General features: G+C 40.2%; 2 protein-coding genes across 2 annotated transcripts; both read left to right on the top strand.

The window, feature by feature from the left end:
• Positions 1 to 3,634: 3,634 nt before the first annotated feature.
• On the top strand, positions 3,635 to 11,440 carry LOC146309110 (ectonucleotide pyrophosphatase/phosphodiesterase family member 7-like). Its single transcript, XM_084745033.1, has 6 exons — positions 3,635 to 3,989; positions 4,416 to 4,561; positions 4,927 to 5,556; positions 8,003 to 8,237; positions 9,559 to 9,688; positions 11,241 to 11,440. The coding sequence occupies exons 1-6, from the start codon at positions 3,752 to 3,754 to the stop codon at positions 11,296 to 11,298; spliced, it is 1,437 nt and encodes a 478-aa protein (XP_084601159.1). The 5' UTR covers positions 3,635 to 3,751; the 3' UTR covers positions 11,299 to 11,440.
• A 1,936-nt stretch (positions 11,441 to 13,376) lies between these two features.
• On the top strand, positions 13,377 to 19,020 carry cbx2 (chromobox homolog 2 (Drosophila Pc class)). Its single transcript, XM_084745085.1, has 5 exons — positions 13,377 to 13,489; positions 13,578 to 13,621; positions 17,017 to 17,082; positions 17,508 to 17,577; positions 17,659 to 19,020. The coding sequence occupies exons 1-5, from the start codon at positions 13,418 to 13,420 to the stop codon at positions 18,979 to 18,981; spliced, it is 1,575 nt and encodes a 524-aa protein (XP_084601211.1). The 5' UTR covers positions 13,377 to 13,417; the 3' UTR covers positions 18,982 to 19,020.
• Positions 19,021 to 22,222: the final 3,202 nt, after the last annotated feature.

Here is a 22,222-nt window from a genome sequence, read left to right on the forward strand (position 1 = left end):
AATAACCTGGAAAATACTGCGGCTGTGCTCCTCTGCTCAATTTGTTTGACGGCGAAAGTTATTTCAGTGCAATAAGAAACTGAACTGAAAAACAATGACTTCAACTTAAGTAATTACTGTTGCTCTTACAATGCATTAAAATGCAAAGATTTGTACGATAGTGTAGCATGTCCCCAACCATCCTCAGTTAGCTAGTAACCTGTCAGCTGTGTCTGTCTGCTGTTTGATGCTGAGCAGGTAGCATACAGTAGGTTTTTTGAGATTTTAGCTGAAAGTATGTGCCTGCTGTGACCAAAAATGGCACTATGAGAGCAGTGACTCTTAACCCAGACAGTTAAGATTTGGGCCAAACAGGTATATGTGATGAAACTCACCATAAAGCTTCATAAAACTGAAAAGTTTAAAAGGAGTGAGGAGATGTATGCTTACAGCTGTATGCATACGTTTTGCACAATATTTTGGCACATATTGATAGCAACTGAAGAGTGTTTGTGTTTTTTTCTTTTTGGGTTGTACAGGATTATGATCAATATTTCACATTCAGCCTTGTTCGAGCTCTTTCATCGCCAGAACTGATCAAACAACATTCTGTGTTTCTCCAGTATGACGATAATTAACTATGTTGTAGCATCAAAGAAAAAACATTTGTAGCAGTTATTTAGTGAGAACTATATGTGTGAACACCTCCAGTGGAGTTTTCCTGTGGATTTAAGTTTTACGCTTGGACTTACTTGCATGTAACCTGATAATAAGCCATTCATGCATTAAAAGTTTGTTTGCTCACAATTCAAAACACATCGATCTCGGCACGCTGGCATGAACTTGATGGTCTACTTCCAGTCACAGCAGGGAAAGGAGCAGCTTGCCATTCAAACTCCAAAGTGAGCAGAATACAGATGAAGTAAAGGATTTATTTTCACCTATAAAGAGTGGTTGTGTTCATGTATTTTACATTTAGATCTCACTCCTCTTTCATCAGCAATTCTGATTTAGGAGTAAACATTTTATGTGCACTGTGGAGACACAAATATTAAAGTGTTTACGTGTTTGTGAGATGAGTTAGAGTTAGTGTTTTTTAACCCGACAGTCCTCACAAACACACTCATAAGTGCTTGTTGCCATTTAGTGGACTAGAGTCCAGATGTATAAAAGACCAGTGTGGAGGATTTATTGGCATCTGGTGATGAGTCCAAGCAGAAAGCAAAGAAATACTTAAGTCTTGAGTTGTAGCCCTGCTAGGGGGGTTTGAAGGCAAATTTTGAAGACCATCGTATAAATCCACACATTAGGAAAGAGTGTCAGTCAATCAATCCAACACAAGATCATAAATATGGCCAAAATCTAATCTGCGCCTCATCTCCTGCACATTTTCTCTCTGGAAAGATTCTGATAGATGATGGCATTAGAGAGCAAAAAGAATCAGGAAATCTCCAAAATATTTAGCAGCACAATATCTGAGGAGGCTGACATAGCTTGTCAGCTCTGCTGGCAAGATGATGCCCACCTCTGTTCACAACACACCATGATGCAACTCAGTATTTTTAACAAGTTGTCGCTTTAATTTAATGCTTTAAGGAATATAATGTAGGCCCAATAAAAAATTTAAAAAGGCAGTAGGTAGTTACGGGCCTGCTTCCAAGCATCTAGGAGAACCTGCAACAGCACCAAATCGTGCAAAACACAGAAGGCCCTCTCTAGAGCATTCAGTTTGTCCACTATGGGCTACTGTATAAACATGGCAGCCTCACCTTAAAGAGGACCTGCACCCTCTCAAGATATAAAGGGCTCATTCTAATGTAACAAAAAGCACAATGATTCTTATTATTAGGCGATTATAAACTAATCAAAACAGAATTATGAATATTATGTTTCAGTTTTCATATTCTGACAATAAGTCTCCCTACAGCTTACACACTGAACCTTTAAAATAAATGCTGCATTTAGGTTGAAAAAACAGTTCAAATCTTGTTAAAAATCATAATATATGCAACTCTGGTGACATTGTTGGTCTGTTGTATAAAGATTAGAATAAATCCAGGCATACAGCACTGAAACACCTACTTACATTTTCTCTGGCTGAAACTGAGCAGCTTTATGCTGCATGTTTGTTCAGAGACACTTTTTTTTATAAAACTAAATAGGCTGCAACAGCATCATGACAGAAAAAAGCAAAAACAATTTAGTGTTTGTGTATCTCTGTGCACCAGAATGTGTGACGGGTGTGTGTGAGGACAACACAACTTGAACAAAATTGAAAAAGTGTTGACTGTCTTGATTACTTCTGGTTTCATGTCAAGTCAAACAACCTTCATATATATGAACAAATATGATTCATATGAAGAATTCTGTACATACACATGTATACACATGAACTCTAGTTAAATTATACATATATACTATTACTTTCCTTATTCTTTGGGCAAAGTGAGGTTACCCCACAGAGGGTAAATACATTCAAGAAATTGTGAATGATGCTGGTTGCCGGTTCAGCCTGGGAAATGCCATGTTCTTATATTTCTACTGTACATGCTGTGGCTCAGGATGAAGTTGTTTTGGCTTTCTGTCTGGGGAAGGTATACTGCAGTGGTTGTGTATGGGCAGCAGGGAGTGCTAAAGGCAAAAACCCCTCACTTCTCTTCTTCAAGAAAATGTGAGCATCCCTGTGGAAATTCTGTGCAGGACTGAGAGGGTCAGATAAAGTTTGCTTGCCCCTCAAGTTCAGGGTGTGTGTGTTTGATAAAGTTCTCATAGCAAAGATCTGAGACTAGCAGCAGTCTCAGCAGTCCAAAACACTCCTCCAAATCTTGCTGACAGTGGATGACGAACGGATAGAGTTAATATGGGCAAAGCTAATGAATATGAATGAGGTAAATGAAAGCTGATGAATGTTATCCCTTATCTCCATAAAGATTGGACAATTCCCTTGAACCTCTGCCAAGGACACACACAATAAAGAACAAATTTGAAGAGTTAGCTTGTCGAGCAATTTGATGGACGTTGATAGGGTTACATCACAAAGCAGTGATATATAATATCTGGATGAGAACAGAGTATGATCTGAGCTGAAACACTGAGGAGGGTTGCAGTTCACGTTTTAATAGTTTGTCCATCGTCATGGAAATTGCGAAAAAAAATCAATGTAGATTTTTTTTAACAATATCCTGGGGCTAATATACACATTAGAGTTATTAAAATGAATATGTCTATTAGGGTCTTTTCTTCCCGAGAGACCACTGCCAGCTGACGAAGAGATATATACTCTCATTTTCCTCTTCATTTTCCTGGTGTCAGATCAATCATGCACCATCCCAAGTCAAGGTGAAACCCATCAAAGTGTCATTCCGGCATTGTCAATGATTCACAGGAAACTCCGACACACAGACGGGCAGGCAGACAAACAGAAAGACAGCATCAACAAGCGAGTTAGGGGGAAACAAACAGCCATGATGCCCGGAGAGATTAATCTGCTTTACTGCCAGTCCTCAAGAGCAAAACAGGGGGGAAATTCACTGTGAACACAACTCCCAGCCGTAAAATTGGCTCATAAACATCATCGGGCCGCATGCAGAAAGTGCTGAGATAAAGTCTGTCCAATCTGTAAGATAAGATAAGTTGGTGAAACTTTGCTCTGAAGGTGTTAGCTTCAAAAAGCTCAGGTGAGATGCCAAGAGGTGGATGTTCTTGTAAATGAGTGTTTCAGCTGAAGCACACAGTCAGTCGAGGAAGGATCTGTGTCAAGGAAGCGTTTGCCATGCTGTGGACCGGGAGCGTCTGCGTCCTCCTCTGGGCCTCGTCCGTCCTCGGGGCTCCCGCAAACAAACAGAGACAGAAAGTGCTGCTGATCTCCTTCGACGGCTTCCGTTGGGATTACGACCGCGATGTGGACACGCCGAACCTCGACAAAATGGCCAAGGATGGAGTCAAAGCTCTGTATGTCACACCTCCTTACCTCACTGTCACCAGCCCTTCACACTTCACCCTCTTGACAGGTAAAGTGTTTCATTTTCTACAACAGTGCTTCCAGTTGGCAGGGGATCTGCATATCATGGCGGAATAGGAAACCGCTCAGAGTTTACTTTGGAAGGATTGAAAAAAGCCCCGGGAAAAAGGAATTAGTTGTAATTGAATGTCCCAGGGTCCAACAGCTTTTATAGCTGAGTAAGATAATTATGCTTGGATGACTGAGGGAAGAATTCTGTGCTCCCTTTCTTATTTTGACTCTCAAATCATCAGTGCCAGCTAAAAGAAATTTAACTTCCTTGAAATTAAATTCCTCTAATCTCCGAAGTTGGTCATAAGACCTTGTCCAAAAGCGTCATGCCACTCAGCCCGTTAAGTTGATAGAATTTTTAATGTGAATGTGTCACGCTATGAATAATGAGTGCCAGCAGACTGACAGTGATTCTCTTCTGTAGGCCGCTACATCGAGAATCACGGGGTAATCCACAACATGTGGTTCAACACCACCACCACCGAGAAGGCACCTTACTATCAGACTCAGTTTGTGAATGACTGGTGGGACAATGGCACTCTGCCTATCTGGATCACGGCGCAGAGACAGGTCTGTGCAGCACAATTTCCATCTTATCACTGTGAGAGACTGTTTTGCTGTTTACGGCACTAGAAACCATTTCTCTTGACAAAACACCTCTGAAAGCCTGCTGAATAATTTCAGGTAGATCACCGCAGTTATACTGCAAATCATTTTGTGGGTATAGATGTTAACTGCATACAAATGACAGCTGCTGTAAGGCTGCCTAAATGGTTCAGGAGTAGATGTAAGAAAATTAATGAAAACCCAGCAACTACTGATTTGGCGTCCTTGAATGTTGACCCACAGTATCAACAGAACCTTTGGCATGCTTGTAAATATGTCAAGTGCATGTGTCATATTGTGCGTTAATGTTAATGTATCTTATTTTCCAGGGTCTAAAAGCTGGCTCCCTTCACTTTCCTGGCACGGCTTCCAGTTACCAGGGACAGGTTGCCATGGTGCGGGAAGTGGAGCCACTGCTTTACGACTACAAGGACGAGAACGCTTGGCGAGACAACTCAGATAAGGTGATGGGCTGGTTCAGAGATCAGGATCTAGACTTTGTGTCCCTGTACTTTGGCGAACCAGACGGCACAGGCCACAGATACGGGCCTGACTCCCCGCAGCGTCGGGAGATGGTCCAGCAAGTGGACCGAACCGTGGGCTACATTCGACACTCGGCCGAGCAACACGGGCTGACCGACCGCCTGAACATCATCATCACAGCGGACCATGGCATGACCACGGTGTTACGCAGTGGCCTGGTGGAAGAGATCACCCTGTCCAAGATCCCGGGCTTCTCATTCAGGGACCTGTCCTTCCACCTGGTGGATTACGGCCCTTCTGGGATGCTTCTGCCAAAGCCAGGCAAGCTGGAGAAGGTTTACAACGCCCTGAAGGGAGCTCATCCACACCTCCATGTGTACAAGAAGGAGGATATGCCAGAGCGTTTACACTTCTCCAAAAATGATCGTATCCTCCCCATCATTTTATGGGCCGATACTGGATACCTAATCAACGGGGTGCGTTGACAGATAAAATCAAATTGTCTTTATATCTTTATTGCACAAGATCTGGTTGGCCTGTAAACCAGGAATCTTTGCAGAAATACAGCTGCTCGATGTTATACAACTAGAGTTCAGACATGTCAGATGGTATGTTTGCTCCGACATCACTTACTCGGGTTTGGCCAGAAATGAAACATGCTGGAAAGTTTAAAACCATAAAGAGATGTGCAGCAGCAGTTTTCTGCCCACTGTAAGTCCTATTGATTTACCCTTTAAAGTAAACAGTTACCTCAGGTTGCCCTTTGTGCCCCATCAACGTGCCAAGTTGCCAAGTGCAGCTTTAAACCAGCAGGAAAATGTGAAAACATGACTTTAACGAAAGCGTCTACAGCATTTATTTATACATTTCATGCCTTAATGGCCCTGGTAACTTATTAACAGCTGTCAGAAACACATGTTATCATGCCCCGATTAAGTGGTTATAAGAAAATCAAATGACAAGAGCTGATATACTAATACAGACAAGGCAGGTTAACAACCTTTGCGTGCCATCCAGGTAATTCTAGAAATATCCTTCAGTCTTTGCTGCAATTACTAGTTGCATTGCACTCATAGGAATGAGAATGAAACTGGGCTTTTTTTTCAACCAGAAACAAGGACTTAAATTCTAATCTTAGTACATTACAATTTTAATCAAGTGCATTTGCACATCCTCGGGATAATCCAGGCCTGGCTGATGACATGCAGCGCTCTCAAATGCTTCATGAAGCTATTCATGCCTCGAAATTCAAAAATGAGCGTTTTCATTTGGCTCAGTCACTCCACTGTGCAGTAACTTTCTGCTGAATGTGTCAGTCAGTACTGAGGACCATCGAGCCATAACTTAATTTAAAGGAGAAAACTGTAATATAGTTACTGTAATAAAATGACCATGATATGTCCTCAGTGATCAGGGAAACATGCTAAGATTAAATACTGGCAACACTACAGCTGCTGTTTCCTCCTTTGAAATTTCTGTTCTGGGCTGGAATAACTGTTCTAGTTTGCCTGTTTGACGTTAATCAGAGTTCAAATTAATGCAGAATGTCTATTTATGAGTCGTAAGAAATAATTAATTGTATTGTAGAGGGCACAGATGTTTATAACAGTTAAATTGAGCAATATGTTAATGGTGTATTACAGGAAGTAAGACAGTTAGCCACTTAACTCAAAGTCCAGAGTGTGTGTTTTCAGAGCAGTGGGCTTTTGTTTTCAGGATAACAGGCTGGCAATTATGAACAGCTGATCAACTTGGAGGCAGGAGTCCAAATTACAATATTGCAGCTGTCTTGCACTCCTGCAGTGTTCCTAAACCCTGCCTGAGCTTCCTCCAGTCGTGGGAGGAGAGGGCGAGGGGAAACGTACATATTGCTCCTTTAAAGACTAAAACAAACAAATCATAAAATTCTCTCAAATGCTGGATATGAGGAAAATAATCAGTCCAGTGAGACCACTGATGAAGCAGGTTATCTAGAGTCGATAGTCTATAGTCTTTTTTTCTCTTCTTTTATGGCCACTTTGACTTTAACTCCCTTTAGTTTCATCTGAACAAGGATAAGCTTGCTGAGGATGTTGCATAATTGCTAAAAGATAACCAGGGATTCTACAAACCAACGTTTCCATCACATTTTATTGGTAACGAACATATACTACAACATTATCAAATGTATTTATGTCTTATAAATCTTATAATTTTAGGGATGGAGTTAAATCCTCATTTAGCCACTTTCATGGGTTGATAGTAGTCTCAAAGAGAAAACAGGCTTTCATTCTCCAGCATGGAAACCTCTCTTTCACTTAGCCAATACCTCCCTCTGCTGACTGAGTAAGAGTAGGCCAAGATGTGTGAATTCTGTTGCTGATATACTGCTAAAATCACTGGCTTATATAAGATACAGTCACACTTTATTTTACAGTGCACTAATAAGACATTGTGCTTTGTACCAAATTAGACAAAAGCTAGAAATGATGTGTTCTTTATTAGACAGTATTAGACCCTTTATTAGACCCTTATTAGAGGGTAATAAGGGACACATTAGAATCGAACTGTACTGTCAACTATTTTTTTGTTTCCCATTGTTAGACCTTAATTAAACTTTAGAAGAGGGTGATTTAGGACAAATAACAACAAAATTTGACTGTAAACTAAACTGAAGGATCTAATAACAGGACTAATACTCTAATAAAAGCAATATAATTTCTTGTTTTTGTCTAATTTGATTAAAAAAACTCCTTGTTACGGTGTAGCTGTGTTTGTTTACTGACTAATACAGATCATGGTATGTCTAGCTTTTGTCTAATTATATAGAAAATACAGCTTGTAATGTTTTATTAGAGTACTGTAAAATAAAGTTACAGTCTAATTGAATCTAACAAACTGTGTCACACAAGTCATGTTCTCCATCTCTGCATGTCCCCGCAGTATTTCCCCGTCCAGTTCAACAGGGGCGAGCACGGCTTTGACAACCAAGACATGGACATGAAGGCCTTCTTCAGGGCAGTGGGTCCAGCGTTCCGCAAGAACCTGGAGGTCGGGCCCTTCGAGTCGGTCAACGTCTACGCCTTGATGTGTCACATCCTGGGCATCGAGCCGGAGGTCAACGACGGCCACCTGAATGCCACCAAACACATGCTGGTTACGAGCGCCACGACTCGGGGTGAGTTTGTTTCAGACTAATGAGTCTCTCCCTGTGGCCTCGAAAGTGTGTCGCTCCAACACCTGCTCCCTGCATTACTAGGCCATTCATCCATCATTTCCGACTTCACATATGTCCAAATCAGTCGTCGAGCTGCTGTAGGTTGAAACTAGTGAGTACATCTGGCGTTGCTTAAGGTAAGTTTGGAAAGATTTTTGGAAAGGAGGTCTCGAGATCTGCAGCCGTCTGACATTAAAGCCTCTGGAAATTTGGCTTGAAATAGTAGAAATGCACATATGATATCAAAAGCTGAGTAACTTATTAAAGGATAGATCTGTAATATATTTACTGCAATAAATCGTGTCATCACAGATTGAGGAAACATGCCAAGCTGAATTACTGGCTTCTCTGACAACAACGCTACAGAACCATCCTTTGAAATTTGACGTTAATTAGAGCTCAAATTAATGCTGAAGTTTGCCAAAGGAGTAAATGTCTGTTTATGAGTCATAAGAAATCACTTATAATGTTTCAGAAGGAGCAGATGTTTATAACGGTTAAATCGAGCAAAATGTTAATGGAGTCTGGCAGGCAGTAAGGCATGCAGTCACTCAACTCCAACTCCAGAGTGTGTATTTTTAGAGCAGTGGGTTTTTGTTTTTGGGATAATGAGCTTAACTTTACTTTGACAGACAACTGACAGTTATAAACAGCTGATCAGCTTACAGAGGAGGTACTTGTCATCATTTGTTATTGTCGAATTATGATGTTAAACTTGTCTTGCGTTCCTTCGGCGTTCCTGTGCCTGCCTGAGCTTCCTCGTGTCTGGGGAGGAGGAGGCGGGGGAAACAACTCGCTTCAACCATAGATCATGTATTAAATATGATTTCAACCTGTTTAATATACAGTCTGTGGCTCCAACTTGCTATTTGAACTGTAGTACTCACTTTTAGATGCACAATTATTGCTCCTTTAAGCGTCCACAAAAAAAACCAAACAGTTCAAAAAACAGCTCATGAAATTAAAATAAAAAATAAATTGTTATTAACTACATTCACAAGATGAGCTCTGCTGATGTGAAGTGGACAATGGCTGCAAATTCAGGGGAGCGTGCTGGGTGGTTTCAGCCTGTTGTTATTGCGCCATCATGTGGTTCGCTGATGCAACATGGTGCCTGAGTAGAAGCAGTACTTTGGTTACTGCAGGTTTCACAGTTCCTGAAGATCCAGTTACTTCTCTTAGAAAAAAACAGAAGAAAATAAAATAACAAAATTCGTAAAAAATGTCAGCTCAAAAAACTACATTAAACAATTGTTCAAATGTGAATCTATTTTCTGTTTAGTTTCAGCTGTAGATGTGAATAATCACCAAAATGTCTTCATCGGACTGGCTGCAGTGGCTGGATTCCTTGCTGTAGTTTTTGCAGTGATGACGTCCTACAAAGTACTCAAGAGGACACGCAAGAATAAACGGTAACGACCGAGTAATTTAAAAAATAGTTTTATTTGTCTTAATTGTTTGTCTGCTGTGTGGGGCTGGTTGATAAGTGTCAAAACTATTCGAAAAATACTTTTAATGTTAATATTCATTCAAAATCGCTGTAATCATCACATCAGACGAAACTCTTCTCAACAAAAACTGGTCACACTTTATTTGAAGGGGTGTGCATAAGACTGTCAATACACTGTCATAATCATGCCATGCACCTGATATGAACATGAAGGAGTCTTTAAGCTGTCATTAGGTGCCATTCTGTCAGTTATGTCATTTTTAATGTACAGTTGACACTGCTTTATATCAAAATGTCAAAAATGTCCTTGGTATGACATCAGCCCAGACAATGTCTTTGTCATGACATCAGAAAATAAATAAATAAAGTGTTTAGCTTTATGTTTTAAAATTACATTAAAGTCTGACCATTATAAGTGAGCCATGAATTTTCCTTGACCTCAGGTAAAGTGGTACTTTTTGGACCTGTCATAAAGATGTCATTAAGTTTTATCACACAGTGAAAAGCTTTTATAACAGTGTCATGAATAATGTCCTGGCTGGACTTCTAATAAAGTGCTATCATTTGGACATGTCATGATTAAATGATATAGATAAAGTACAGTTGTACCTGATGGACAGATAACATGTAGCTAGTTTATTTGTTTTTCGGTCCACAGTCCTCTGAGGTCACTGGGATTAAGTTTTTTATATCGTTGGTTGTATTGTGTTTTTATTATACTTTTAAAAATGTATCTCCCTCCCTGCCTTTTAATTACTTTTTTTGTATTTTTCACTTTCATTTAAAAATATTTATTATATGAATGGACCTTTTAATCTGTATGAAGCACGCTGTGTCTGATATGTGCAACATAAACAAACAGACTGCAACCAGAGTTAAAAGGCTTAATCATAGTTGGCAAATATGTGCACAACAAAGACGTGTGCAAATGGTGGCCAGTTTGACAGGTTGGCTCTCGGCACTCCAGAGCTGTGTCAGCTAATTAGACAGCTAGCTACACGGCTAACGGAGCCAACTCGGTAGCACCAGATACACATAACAACAGACAGCAGTTAGCCTACTTTAACAAAAAGTAATTTGGTCATGACTAACTCTGTCAGCTAAATCAGCTTCATACTGTACTTTGTTGCCAAAGTGGCCTTATTATGTTTAATGACCTCTCTATGACAAGGCCAAATGGTAGTACTTCATAATGTCAGTTTGTCATAACAAAGAAATCTCAAACAATGTCAATTTTGGATTAAAAATGACATAACTCACAGAAGAGCGCTAAATGACGACAGTCATAAACACACTGTTCATGACACGTCTTCCCCAAAAACCTTAACTATTCACAATTATTCACTATTATTTAATAATCATGAAATAACAATTAATAATTATTTTTTCAACTTGTCAAATCATCATCAAATGTTGTAAAACAAAATATATTTCTACCACTTTTATACAACTCTGCTGAAAGTTTATCAACAATAATATATTAATATTTCAGCTGTATTGTTTTTCTTTTTCAGATCGGGAAGTTCAAAACATCTTCCAGACAAAGAAAACACAAAACAAACTTCATTTTGATCACCATGCAGCAAAAACGCACCACAGTCAAAGTTGAGAAGCGGACAGTCATTTTATTCCACGTGAGGAAATAATCTGTGAAATGCTCCAGGAACCAAAGAGCGGAATTGGGGGAACAGAATTAAAGTAATAAAATAATTTATTTTGTTGTCCTGCGTAATTTGTCGAAATGTCTGATGCAGTGTGTGAGTGAAAAAAGGTTTATGTGCATTACTATCAGTCTGTTTCAAGTCATTCAATGATTAAATGTTTGAATGAATACGTTTAATTTAAATATCATGCATTTACTTGTCTTAAAATTGTGCACAACTGTTACTTGCCTTCAATGAGAGCATTTTTGCCCCTGAACATAAAGCAGCTAGACTATCTGCTGATCGCTGAGGCTTAAATTATTTTAAATTCTTAACATTTATTTTTAGATATGATTTGAGAAGGGTGATCAATATTTTACGTTCTCTACTTTCACTTACAACAAGTGAACATGTTACGGTCAGAGGACGGTGGCTGCCAAGGGACATATTTAAGGAACCACATTCTCATTTGCCCGCCTCTCTTCGCATAATAGCGTGAAGTTAACCGCGACAGCACCACACGTCCGGTTATGACTTTCAAAATAAGACTATGTGTGACATTAAATCAGATATTAGCATTGCAGAGTTTCTGATGCACGTTTGATGGAAACTTTGATTCTAGGGTGATTGGTTGTATTCTTATTTTTTATTAAGAAAATAATGCATTATGAATAGACCAATGTTTTGTAGCAATGGCCAATAGTGAAAAACTCACTTTCATTAACTGAACATTTTAATCAGCTTACTATCCATTATATTTACACGTTAAATTTTGAAGGATTTTTTTTTATTATTATTGCTTAAATCAGTTTACTAAATGTGCATGACAAAACTCATATTAATATAAGTTTTTAATTAATTAATTATGGGCTAGTTTACTGACTTTTTTAAGTTAAAAGCGTGTCTAGTGCTCGGCTGAGATGCACGCACACATCTCCACAATCACAAAACACCTTTCATTTACGTTAAACAGCATGAGAGCATGTGTGTCTAAAATTCTCCTCATTAATAATGAATAAGGATTTATTGTATAAAGCCTAATATATATCAACAGACCTCCAAAGTGCGCACAGGACGGGATCACAGCTGTCAGATCAGTCAACATGACAGCTGGAGCAGCTGTAGTGTTTGTGTCTGTGTGTGCATTGGGATCCACAAAACAGAGATTAAACAATTATGATCTATAACATACAAACTGAACAAGATGTTATATATGACCTTGAGAGAAAAAAGTCTGTGTACTTCTTTCAGAGTCTGATGCTGGCTATATGTGTGTAATTTTGCACACAGGCAATCAAACTTCAGAAACACTTTCTGATTGTATTTCCTCCACCCACATTAGTGTTAGTGGGGACAGAGGAGCTAGAATGGGAGGAGGAGATGAGGATGCGAGGGAAGAGGAGAAGAAGGAGGAGCCGCCATAAGAGTGCACCTCAAACCGGCTCAGATGAACGTCCAGTTGGATTGAGCTTCGTCTGGGTCGGCTCGCCTCTCCTCTCCACCGTACCGTCTCTCTCCCCAACTCCTCACTCCTCTCCCCGACTCCTCAGCCAGCAGAGCTGCATAATAATAATAATAATGATGATAATAATAATTTAGAAAATACAACACAGTTTCAAAGTTTTTGAAGCTTCTTAAATGTGAATATTTTCAGGCTTCTCTGACAGTAAACTGAATATATTGGGCTTTGGGAAACACTAATTGACATTTTTCACAATTTTCTGACATTTTAAAACAAACTATAAATTGCTACTGTTTTGTTCACAAAATATGTTTTACACTTGGTGTATAGGCAATTAAAGAAACTATTTAGTGCTGCCACAATTATTAACACAAATTATCAGTCTCCTCTACTTGAGTACAGACTTTTCCCACCACTGGTAAAAACACTGTTTGAAAAAAAAAAACTATAACAACCTCGAGTCAATGAAGAACTTTATTTTGAAGGCAGAACGATAAGCATCCGGTCCTGCGCGAGCGTAATCGTGATTGGCTGGACGCGCCTCTGGTCTTTTGATAAAGGATTCTTATTCGGGGCGAAGGCAGACATGGAGGAGCTCAGCGCCGTGGGAGAGCAGGTTTTTGATGCGGAATGCATTTTAAACAAACGACTCAGAAAGGTCCGAGCTGGGAAGCGTTATAACTGTTGTCCGACTGGTTTGTGGCGGCTGTTCTCAAACGTTCCTCGTGTATTTGGTTCTCTTGCAGGGAAAGTTGGAGTTTCTGGTGAAGTGGAGGGGGTGGTCATCCAAGTAAGTACAAGTGGAGCTGCTGCTCAGCCCGAAACAATGAAAACAACAACAACGTGTCGCTTGTTGCTTTTAGTCAAACCCGTCTTTTTTTCCGTCAAATTTCCGGGTCTAAAATGTAATATATTACTCGATATCATCACATTTTGTTCGTAGCCGCAGTTTGTTCAAATACAGCTCACAAATACTGCCTTTTCATTTGCTTTCTTTTGTTCATAACATCTAAAATTTGGGAAGTTAGCGGAAAGCCGAAGGATTTTTGGTAATTTATCAATTTTTATGCGTTTTAATCGCTCTATTTATTCAGATAATCGTGTTTAATTAATTTTATTCCTGACTTTTGGTAAGTTTTTTGTGTGCAACTCGAAACAAAATTGCTAGGATTATTTAATATTTGTCTTACACTACCTTCCATAATGTTGGAATCGTTACAAAACCCCGATTTTAAGGTAGTTCTCATTTTTTTCATGTGCATTTATGTTGCTGCTTGTAAGGCTCCACTGTGCCTGCATTTCTTGTCACTTGCCCTTTCTGTTCACTCCACATTGTTGCTGTAATCCACCATCAATGCACACTGTTGCCTGCCAGCTCCATGGCTTTCTGTTAGAACCACATCCTTTGTGTGTGTGTGTGTGTGTGTGTGTGTGTGTGTGTGTGTGTGGAGAGGGAGGGTGGGGGATGATTATTTCACTGGTGACTGCTGATCAGAATAGGCTATTCAACAACAAGTGATGAGGAGAGAAAGGTCATTACTCATGCATGTAGTTCAGATCACTTCGAGAATAAAACAAAGAACGTGTCAGTTTTCAGTTTGTTTCTGCAGCTAGACAAGTTTCTATCCTCCCAAATTTGTGCAAATAATCCAGTTATATTAGACACCCCTGATACTGCTCATCATGGGCACATAGATACTTAAAAGTGGGGAAATTTGTACCATTTCTTGCAATATAGAGCCCTCAATCATGACCAATAAAGCCGCTCTTTCACTATAAAACTCAGTTTATAATGTACTATTCGTTTTTCATCATGTTCTGTACTTTCAGCAGTGAGTGGCAGATAAACGCACACAAAGAGCAACCATTTACTGCACACTGCTGTTAGAAACAGAGTACAGTTAGCCTGGTCGGCCACACATACACACATTATTGTACCATTAATCACACCGACGACAGCAGTCAATGTTGGATGGCCGTATAATATTTTAGCAGCGACCCAGTGTTTCTGTAGTCGTGACAAAATGTAAAAAATATATATATACTTGCAGTTTTAATCAAACTAAAGCTTTCTGTGCTCTGCGTGGGAAATATTACACCAAACTCCCTTTTAAAAATATGAAATATTAACAATTTCTTGCACGTACATAAAAACGTGTAACTTTATAAACTGAAAATAAAAGGGGTCATATGTCGACAGTCTTCTTGTCAATTCGGCTTCTGTTAAATCCATGAAGGTAAACTGTACTTCTGGACAAAATTAAGATTTTGGATGTTGTCGCCTCAACCTTTTACCAGCCCCTCTGTTGGTCAGCTGCCCTATTTTAGTCAAAGATAACCATGAGAACTGTAATTTCTCACTAAAATACTTGTTGTTTGGTGAATCAGCTGACAGATGCTTGGACAGATGCAGTACAGTTCAGCTAAAACAAAGCAAATGGTACACTTGATTAGTTAAGAAATTAAACAGCAGTGGTTCTTGCAACAGTGTACAGGTGCATCTGAAAATCAGCGTTATTTTTGCTATCTGAAACACATCCCATGCTGTGCCGTCACAAGCACAGCAACGTTGTCGTTCTCATGACTTCCCATAAATGGCAGAGCTCTTCCATGACCTAAAAATGTTCTTCCTTCCTGGTGCGTTTGGTGCAGTTGGGTTTTTACCACAGCTGTGCTCGCGGTGGAAAGAACAATAACTCAAAACTGAATCTGATTTGGTTTCGGTGGGAGGCAAATTTTAAATTACCTTCTGCACTGAAAAAAGCAAAACTTTCCCGTATATTTCTGTATAACTACCCCAGAAAATGCATCTAATACTTAACTTTACACTTTACCCTGCATTCCCATTTTTATCCTCAGCAAACTGATATGAGATGAGATGAAACTGAAATTTCTTATCCTGATTAGAGTTACCACAGGTATCAGTGTTATTATCATGATATTGTTAAAATGTGCTCAAATTGATCAGAAAGAACTGAAATCATTTCACCAAATTGTATATTGAAAACCTGTTTTTAAAGCGCGTCGATCAAAAAGTTTTAATTACAAGTAAATTTTGAAACAGTAATTGCTGGGAATTTTATCACGGTCTATCGTGAAACCGTATTCGAATATTCAAAACCTGCCCACTTTCTCACCTCTGTACAGCTAGTCAGTTGCTGCATAACACGGGTGTGATCGGAAACGCAGCCAGTTTCAGTCAAAGATTCACATCGTTCAAGTCGTTGACTCTGCATGTAAAGCTTTCACATTAAGACTGACATGGATATTTCATAATCAGTTGTTGAATTAGACGGTACAGACCTGTGGACACAAGCGGTTGATAATAAACTGACATGCAATGAAAAAAATGAGAATTAACAGGTTTGTCTCGATTTCAATATCGAATCGATCAAACTGAGCTTTCAATTTCAGAATCGGTGATGTTCCCACTACTTTTTTCCCTCTACACTCCCACCTACTTGCGGTGTCTGGCACACGTACGATACCAGCATTTGATAACACTGAAAGTACTGAAGCTATAAAAATGAAATGGCATGCAGCGAAACCACACAGTGTGAAGCGACTTCCTCTGTACAGGCAGTTTGTGCAGGTTGTTGATTAAGAAAAAAAAGAAAATTATCCTGTTTGGTCTGTGTAGGACTTTTTCTTTTAGCCGTGGTATTGAAAGGTATAGAGTATAGTTTTTATTCTAGTATTGTATCAAAGTTTAAATTCTGGTATTGTGACAATCCTCGGCGATAACTTACCAGCCGTTATATCACACTTGATACAAAATAGACTTGATACAGAAAGTTTTGGGAACGTAAATGACGTTGAAATTGTCCGAAGATATTTAAATTTCAACCAGTTTCAATTTCAACTGGTGTATTTGTCTATTTAAAAGAAAGCTGTCCTAATTTAAGGTATCATTTTCTTCATTACTGTGAAATAAAAGATTTTAGTTCCTGCTCTGTTTTGAGCTAACTGTCTTCCTCAGCCGATACTTAAATAATTTGATTAGACAGATTGGATATAGTGTGTTCACAGCTGCTGGAACAACAGACCCCTGTTTCCAAATGAAGAAACTCAGTTGAGAGGTCGTGTTCTGTATTTGGGGTCACTGCTGAGGCCTGGAGGACACATTTAACCTTCCCAGGCCACCTTGACGTGACGTGTGACTGTCTTCATGTCCATTTATTTCAGACACAACAGCTGGGAGCCCCAAGAAAACATCCTTGACCCGAGACTGTTGGCTGCGTTCAACAAGAAGTGAGTGTCCTAATGGAGACATTAAACACATCATGAGTGGTTTATCTATCACCTTTAAAGTTAGCCGTGTAACACTCAGACACACATTAAGTGATATGCGTGCAATCTTAGAGATAAATTTAATTTTTATCTATGATCTTGATTTCTTATAACCCCAGAAAGTAAAGTTGAAATCTGAAGCCCTAGATGTAGTCGTGAGTCATGTGATATTCCAGGCTACTGATTGACCACATATCACAGTTTTTATTTAAATTTGTTGGCTATCTTCTTCTATTCTCTCTGTTGTAATCACTGACAATTAAGTCAAAAACAGTCTACAAAAATGTGTTTTTTACAAGGAAATTTTGGAGTTATTGCATTAGTTAATGAATAAATATTCATCCCTCACTGATCATTTGATGAAATCTGGTTTTTTTTTTATGTAGAGAGCAAGAAAAGGAGCTTCTGATACGGAAGAAAGGGAAAAGGCCGAGGGGACGACCTCGGAAAATCCTAGTAAGTACACGTTAAAGCAGAATATGATTCTTTGATGGCGTAGTATCGTACACAGTATCTAATTTTTGCTCTTGCATTTAGGAAAATGTGCCTGAAGCGCCAAAGTCAAGCAGCTCTTCATCTGGCTCATCATCCTCATCCTCTGATTCCTCATCCTCGTGCTCCTCCTCTTCATCCTCATCAGACGACGACGATGACGACAACAGCCACGTCAAACAGCCAAACCCGGGCGTCAGAACGCGAGACCTCCATCCCGTCCCCCAGAAGAAGGCGCAGATCGTCGTGGCGAAGCAGGAGCCCCCAAAGAAACGGAGCAGGAAACCTCTGCCCTCCGACGTGAAGGACTTCCAGCAGAACAAGGGCCCTCGCAAGATCCTGAAGACATCCAAAGATGCGGATCTTCCGGGCGCGATCAAGAAGCCGGTTCACCCAGCGAGCTTCACCTTCATGGGTTTCCATCGGGGCTCAGCGAGGGATGCAGTGGGTGGTCAGAACAGGAGCTCTCTGACCCAGGGTGGGGCTGTTGGCAGGGCAGTCCAAGCGGCCTCCCCCGCCCTGAACAAATCCAGTCAGAGCCGGAATGTCACTGAGGGTAAACTGTCCATCTCCAGTATGAACAGCGGGACAAGTCTGGATTTGAAAGCAGCTGCTAGTAAATCAAAAGGGGTGGCAGCGTTGAATTTGAATACATCCAAACACCCCATTCAAGGAACCACTCAGCATACACTAAGTTCCCCCAATGGACAAAAGAAACCCCAAGCCCCTGTGTCAACACTGCAACGGATACCCAATACTAAAGCCGTGGCGTCCTTACCGTCCAAGAACGCCTCCTCCAATCAAGGTTCTGGTCCTCAGCCTCTCAACCTTCAGAACAAACTGGTGCAAAGCAGTGATGCTCCTGGAAATGGCACTACCCCGGTATCAGGCCTGAGAAATGCAACAAACCCAGCGAGGAAAACTAACGTCACGCAAAATCAGGAGTATAATCCTCCCAAGAGTCCGGCGACCCCTGGAAGACTGCAGGCCAGGAAGAACCAGCCTGGGGCGGACAGCGTCAAGGAAGCAAGTGAAATCCAGACCCCCAGAGTCCAAGGCAGGCTGGAGAAGAGCGGCGTGCAGAAGTCCTCCGCAGAGGTCCAGAGCCAGCAGGACAGGTCAGCCTCCAAAGACGGCAAGAAAGCCAAAATGAACGACATGAGCACGGGTGAAGACGAGACCAGCTCAGACTCTGATCAGGACTACGCCGGAGAGAATCGCTCGGTGGCGGTCCAGAACCAGGACTGGAAGCCCACGCGGAGTCTGATAGAGCATGTGTTCGTAACGGATGTCACTGCTAATCTAGTTACTGTCACGGTCAAGGAGTCGCCAACCAGCGTTGGCTTCTTCAGCATTCGCAACTACTGACAGGACTCCGGACTCTGCAAACCAGATGGTTTTTAAAGCTAACAGTTCATGGGGAGTTCATGGGGAGTTAGATAAACCTTTGGCTGGAGAATCCCTGAAGAATCCATCGCGGAAGGACGTTGGAGGTTCATTTGCTCTTTGTTTTCTTTTAGGAGAAGTTTAAGTTTTAGATTTAAAGAAAAAGAAAAACAAGTTATTGTTTGTGATTATTTATTTGCTCATGTCTACAAATTGTTCAAGAAGAAACTGGAAGAAGGGTAATGTCTGGAGATGCAAGAGGCTGCGTTTTGAGTTAAACATTGTGTTGTTACAGTCCTGAAGAAAATAACGTAAATCGCATTCATCTTTTAAGGGGACAATTCCCCCCAAAAACAAATCTACATATTTTTCCCCCGCCTGTTGTGCTCTTTATCTGTGAGTTGCAGAGGTTTGAGGATATCAGCTCTAGAGATGTCTGCCTTCTCTCCAATGTAATGAGACTAAATGGCACCCGCCTTGTGGTGCTCGAAGCACTAGAAAAAAAAGCATTTGAAAAATTCAAAACCAATCCACAAACGACGACCTGGTTCCACAAGATAATCCACAGACCTTGTTGTGAGCAGTTTTGTGTAGGAACTACTTTCTTTCTAGTAGAAATGAAAATAGTCCTGGTAGATTCTAAAGTAGTTTTGATAGATTCTCCTGAGGAGAGAAGTCAGTTCCTACATGAAACTGCTCACTACAAGTCCCATTTGCACCAAAAAAATCTAGATGGATAAATAGCACTTTAGGCCAGGAAGCAAATATGTATTTGTTGATTTTGAGGTGAAGTGTCCCATAAGTGTCAAAAACAGAAACGTCATTTAAGTTGGTGAGTCTGTGAAATATCAACATTTATACATTTATATTGGTCCCTGCAGGATTTCATTAGTTCAGTGTTTCCCAAAATGTGTCTGCTTTCATACAGGAGGAAATAAACCAGAAAATATTCTTTTTTAAGAAGTTGGAATCTGAGACTTTTGACTTTTTTTGTAAAAAATATTACTCTGATCGATTATCAGAGTAGTTGGTGATTGACTTAATGCTCGACTTTTAATCGTTTGTAGCCCCAAACAAATGCAGCTTGTTCCAGGGACAGTTGATAAATTTCAATAACAGTGACAAACCTTGTATCCATTTCAGTATTCATGACAAAAATAGAACAAAAAAAAAACTTCAATGGGGGGCACTGCTATGATTGGTGAAGCTACACAGATCAGTCAAATTTGCTGAGAAGTTGCGGTGATCGAACAAAACTGCAGGGTCCTGCAGAATTCACCGGGATTAGTTGCATTTTTATTGATCACAACTTCCTGATTAATCTTGCTCTCCTCTGTGTTCGTTGAGATTATCTGTGTTGAACAACATTTTAGAGGAATGTCTCGGGTAAAGAAGTTTTGAAAGGGTAGACATGAGCAGGAGGGGTAGCTAGCTTCTTTTATGGGTAGCAGACATTTAGTTCATAATGTGTCAAGTGTTGTGAATCCATATCAAACAATAGCTAATGTAAACCAGTTTTTAATTCTTAGTATATAGTATTATTTGTTTTACTGTATCATAAATTAGCTACCTCCTTTTCTTTTTATGTTTGCTGCATATGTATATTCATTTCTCGTGGGACAAGAGAACCTGTCCCTCCAGGGTATACCATCATTCTGTCCATTTAATTGTTTTTTATATAGCTCTAAATGTATTGGACTTTAATGCTGTATAAAGTTGTGGTAGAGCCTTTAAGCAGCAGACAACAGCCCTAATTTCTGCGTGATGAAAAACTCCAACAGAGCAGCCTCTGACTTCCACGCTGTGTTGAACTGTGCACACCGTCATCGCCTTGAAAAGAAGTTTCATTCCACAGCGCAGCCAGTTTATCAGTGCGGTTTTCCAAATGGGCTGAAGCATGTGGGGAGTCAGATACAGTATCTGTGCTCCTCCCTGGGGTTCAGATAAGACTCGGTCCTGGCGGAGGTTTGTCACGTCTGTCCTTCGAGGTTTTAACCAGCAGCTTTGAATCTTCTCAGACTTTTCAAAAAAAACAGAGGATAAGTGCTCGTGTTGACACGGCCGGGCGATCGTGGAAGCTACACCTGACGATGCTTCTTATTTCGGTCTGTCAGAGCTGCTCATGAGCCTTTGAGGTCGATAAAGGCTTTGAAACCGCTGTGGGAAAGGTTGGGTGTGGATAACGCCTGACAATAAACCGCTCAGCATTGTTTGTCGCTGACCACAAAACAGATTTCATTCTGTCTGTTGCTACTGGTGTTTCAAATCGTCAAGTACTGAAATACCAGATTTGTTTTTTGTTTTTTTTAAACTTGCAGCTGCAGACGTTTCATTTCACCCGCCTGCATGGGTTCAGGAGCTGCAGGCCCGGCCTCCCAGAGTTAAAAAAAAAAAAAGGGTTTTTTATCTTCTGTAACGGAAAAGAAACCACAACAATGTGCGCTACTTTCTGCTCCCTTGAGAGGAGTTCAGCAACCAAGCACTTCGACTGAACTCTTCTGTCTAATCCTGCTCTGCAGACTGTGCCTTTCTTTCTCTCAAAGACTAAACACAAAAGGCATTACCCCAAAGATAGCTAGAATTTCAGGTTGTTCAATAAAGGAGTACCCCTAGAGCATAGCATGGAGACTGGACCAGTTTTATTGTCTTGTCTGTGTTGTTTTGAAAAAAAAAATCTGCTGGAAGATTTCTCACAAATGCATAGAACAGATAAATACTTGATGCCTTATTGAAACATTAAGAGCTGTTTAGACTAAAGTTAGAGGAGTAGTTTACATTCAGGATCAGCTGAAAAACAAAAGTGCACTCTCATATTACATGTTGCAGGTGAATTTGGTGACTTGCCAATAGAGCTCCAGTATAACTCCTTCAAAGTGCACCAGGCCGTAGATACAGATTAGTTTAGGCGCAATCAGAATGTCATTCATGACCACCATGTGATAGGCTATGGGGTTACGCAACGTGTTTATATGAACTTTTCTTTTTATTGCATCTGATTTCTTAATTGATGAAAAGAACAGATTTGGTATAAATATGTTTCCAGTTGTGGACTTTTTTTCTATACTAACCATCTCAATGAAATGTTTTCTTTACAATCTATTTATTTCAAATCAAGAGCCTTTCAGGGTAGGACAGTGTCATCAATCCTTGTATTGAGCCACTTGTCAAATCGACTAATAAATGGTACAACCTTACGTCTGACTTGGGTGTTTTATTAAGCAAT

This window comes from Lutjanus erythropterus, chromosome 19 (genome assembly GCF_056507025.1).
Source record: "Lutjanus erythropterus isolate fLutEry1 chromosome 19, fLutEry1.hap2, whole genome shotgun sequence".
NCBI lineage: Eukaryota > Metazoa > Chordata > Actinopteri > Lutjaniformes > Lutjanidae > Lutjanus > Lutjanus erythropterus.

Coding starts and splice junctions, on each gene's coding strand:
- LOC146309110 (XM_084745033.1), top strand. CDS start 3,752: ATGCTGTGGACCGGGAGCGTCTGCGTCCTCCTCTGGGCCTCGTCCGTC. Junction 3,990..4,415: donor ACACTTCACCCTCTTGACAG/GTAAAGTGTTTC, acceptor TCTCTTCTGTAG/GCCGCTACATCGAGAATCAC. Junction 4,562..4,926: donor GGATCACGGCGCAGAGACAG/GTCTGTGCAGCA, acceptor CTTATTTTCCAG/GGTCTAAAAGCTGGCTCCCT.
- cbx2 (XM_084745085.1), top strand. CDS start 13,418: ATGGAGGAGCTCAGCGCCGTGGGAGAGCAGGTTTTTGATGCGGAATGC. Junction 13,490..13,577: donor TAAACAAACGACTCAGAAAG/GTCCGAGCTGGG, acceptor GTTCTCTTGCAG/GGAAAGTTGGAGTTTCTGGT. Junction 17,578..17,658: donor GACGACCTCGGAAAATCCTA/GTAAGTACACGT, acceptor TCTTGCATTTAG/GAAAATGTGCCTGAAGCGCC.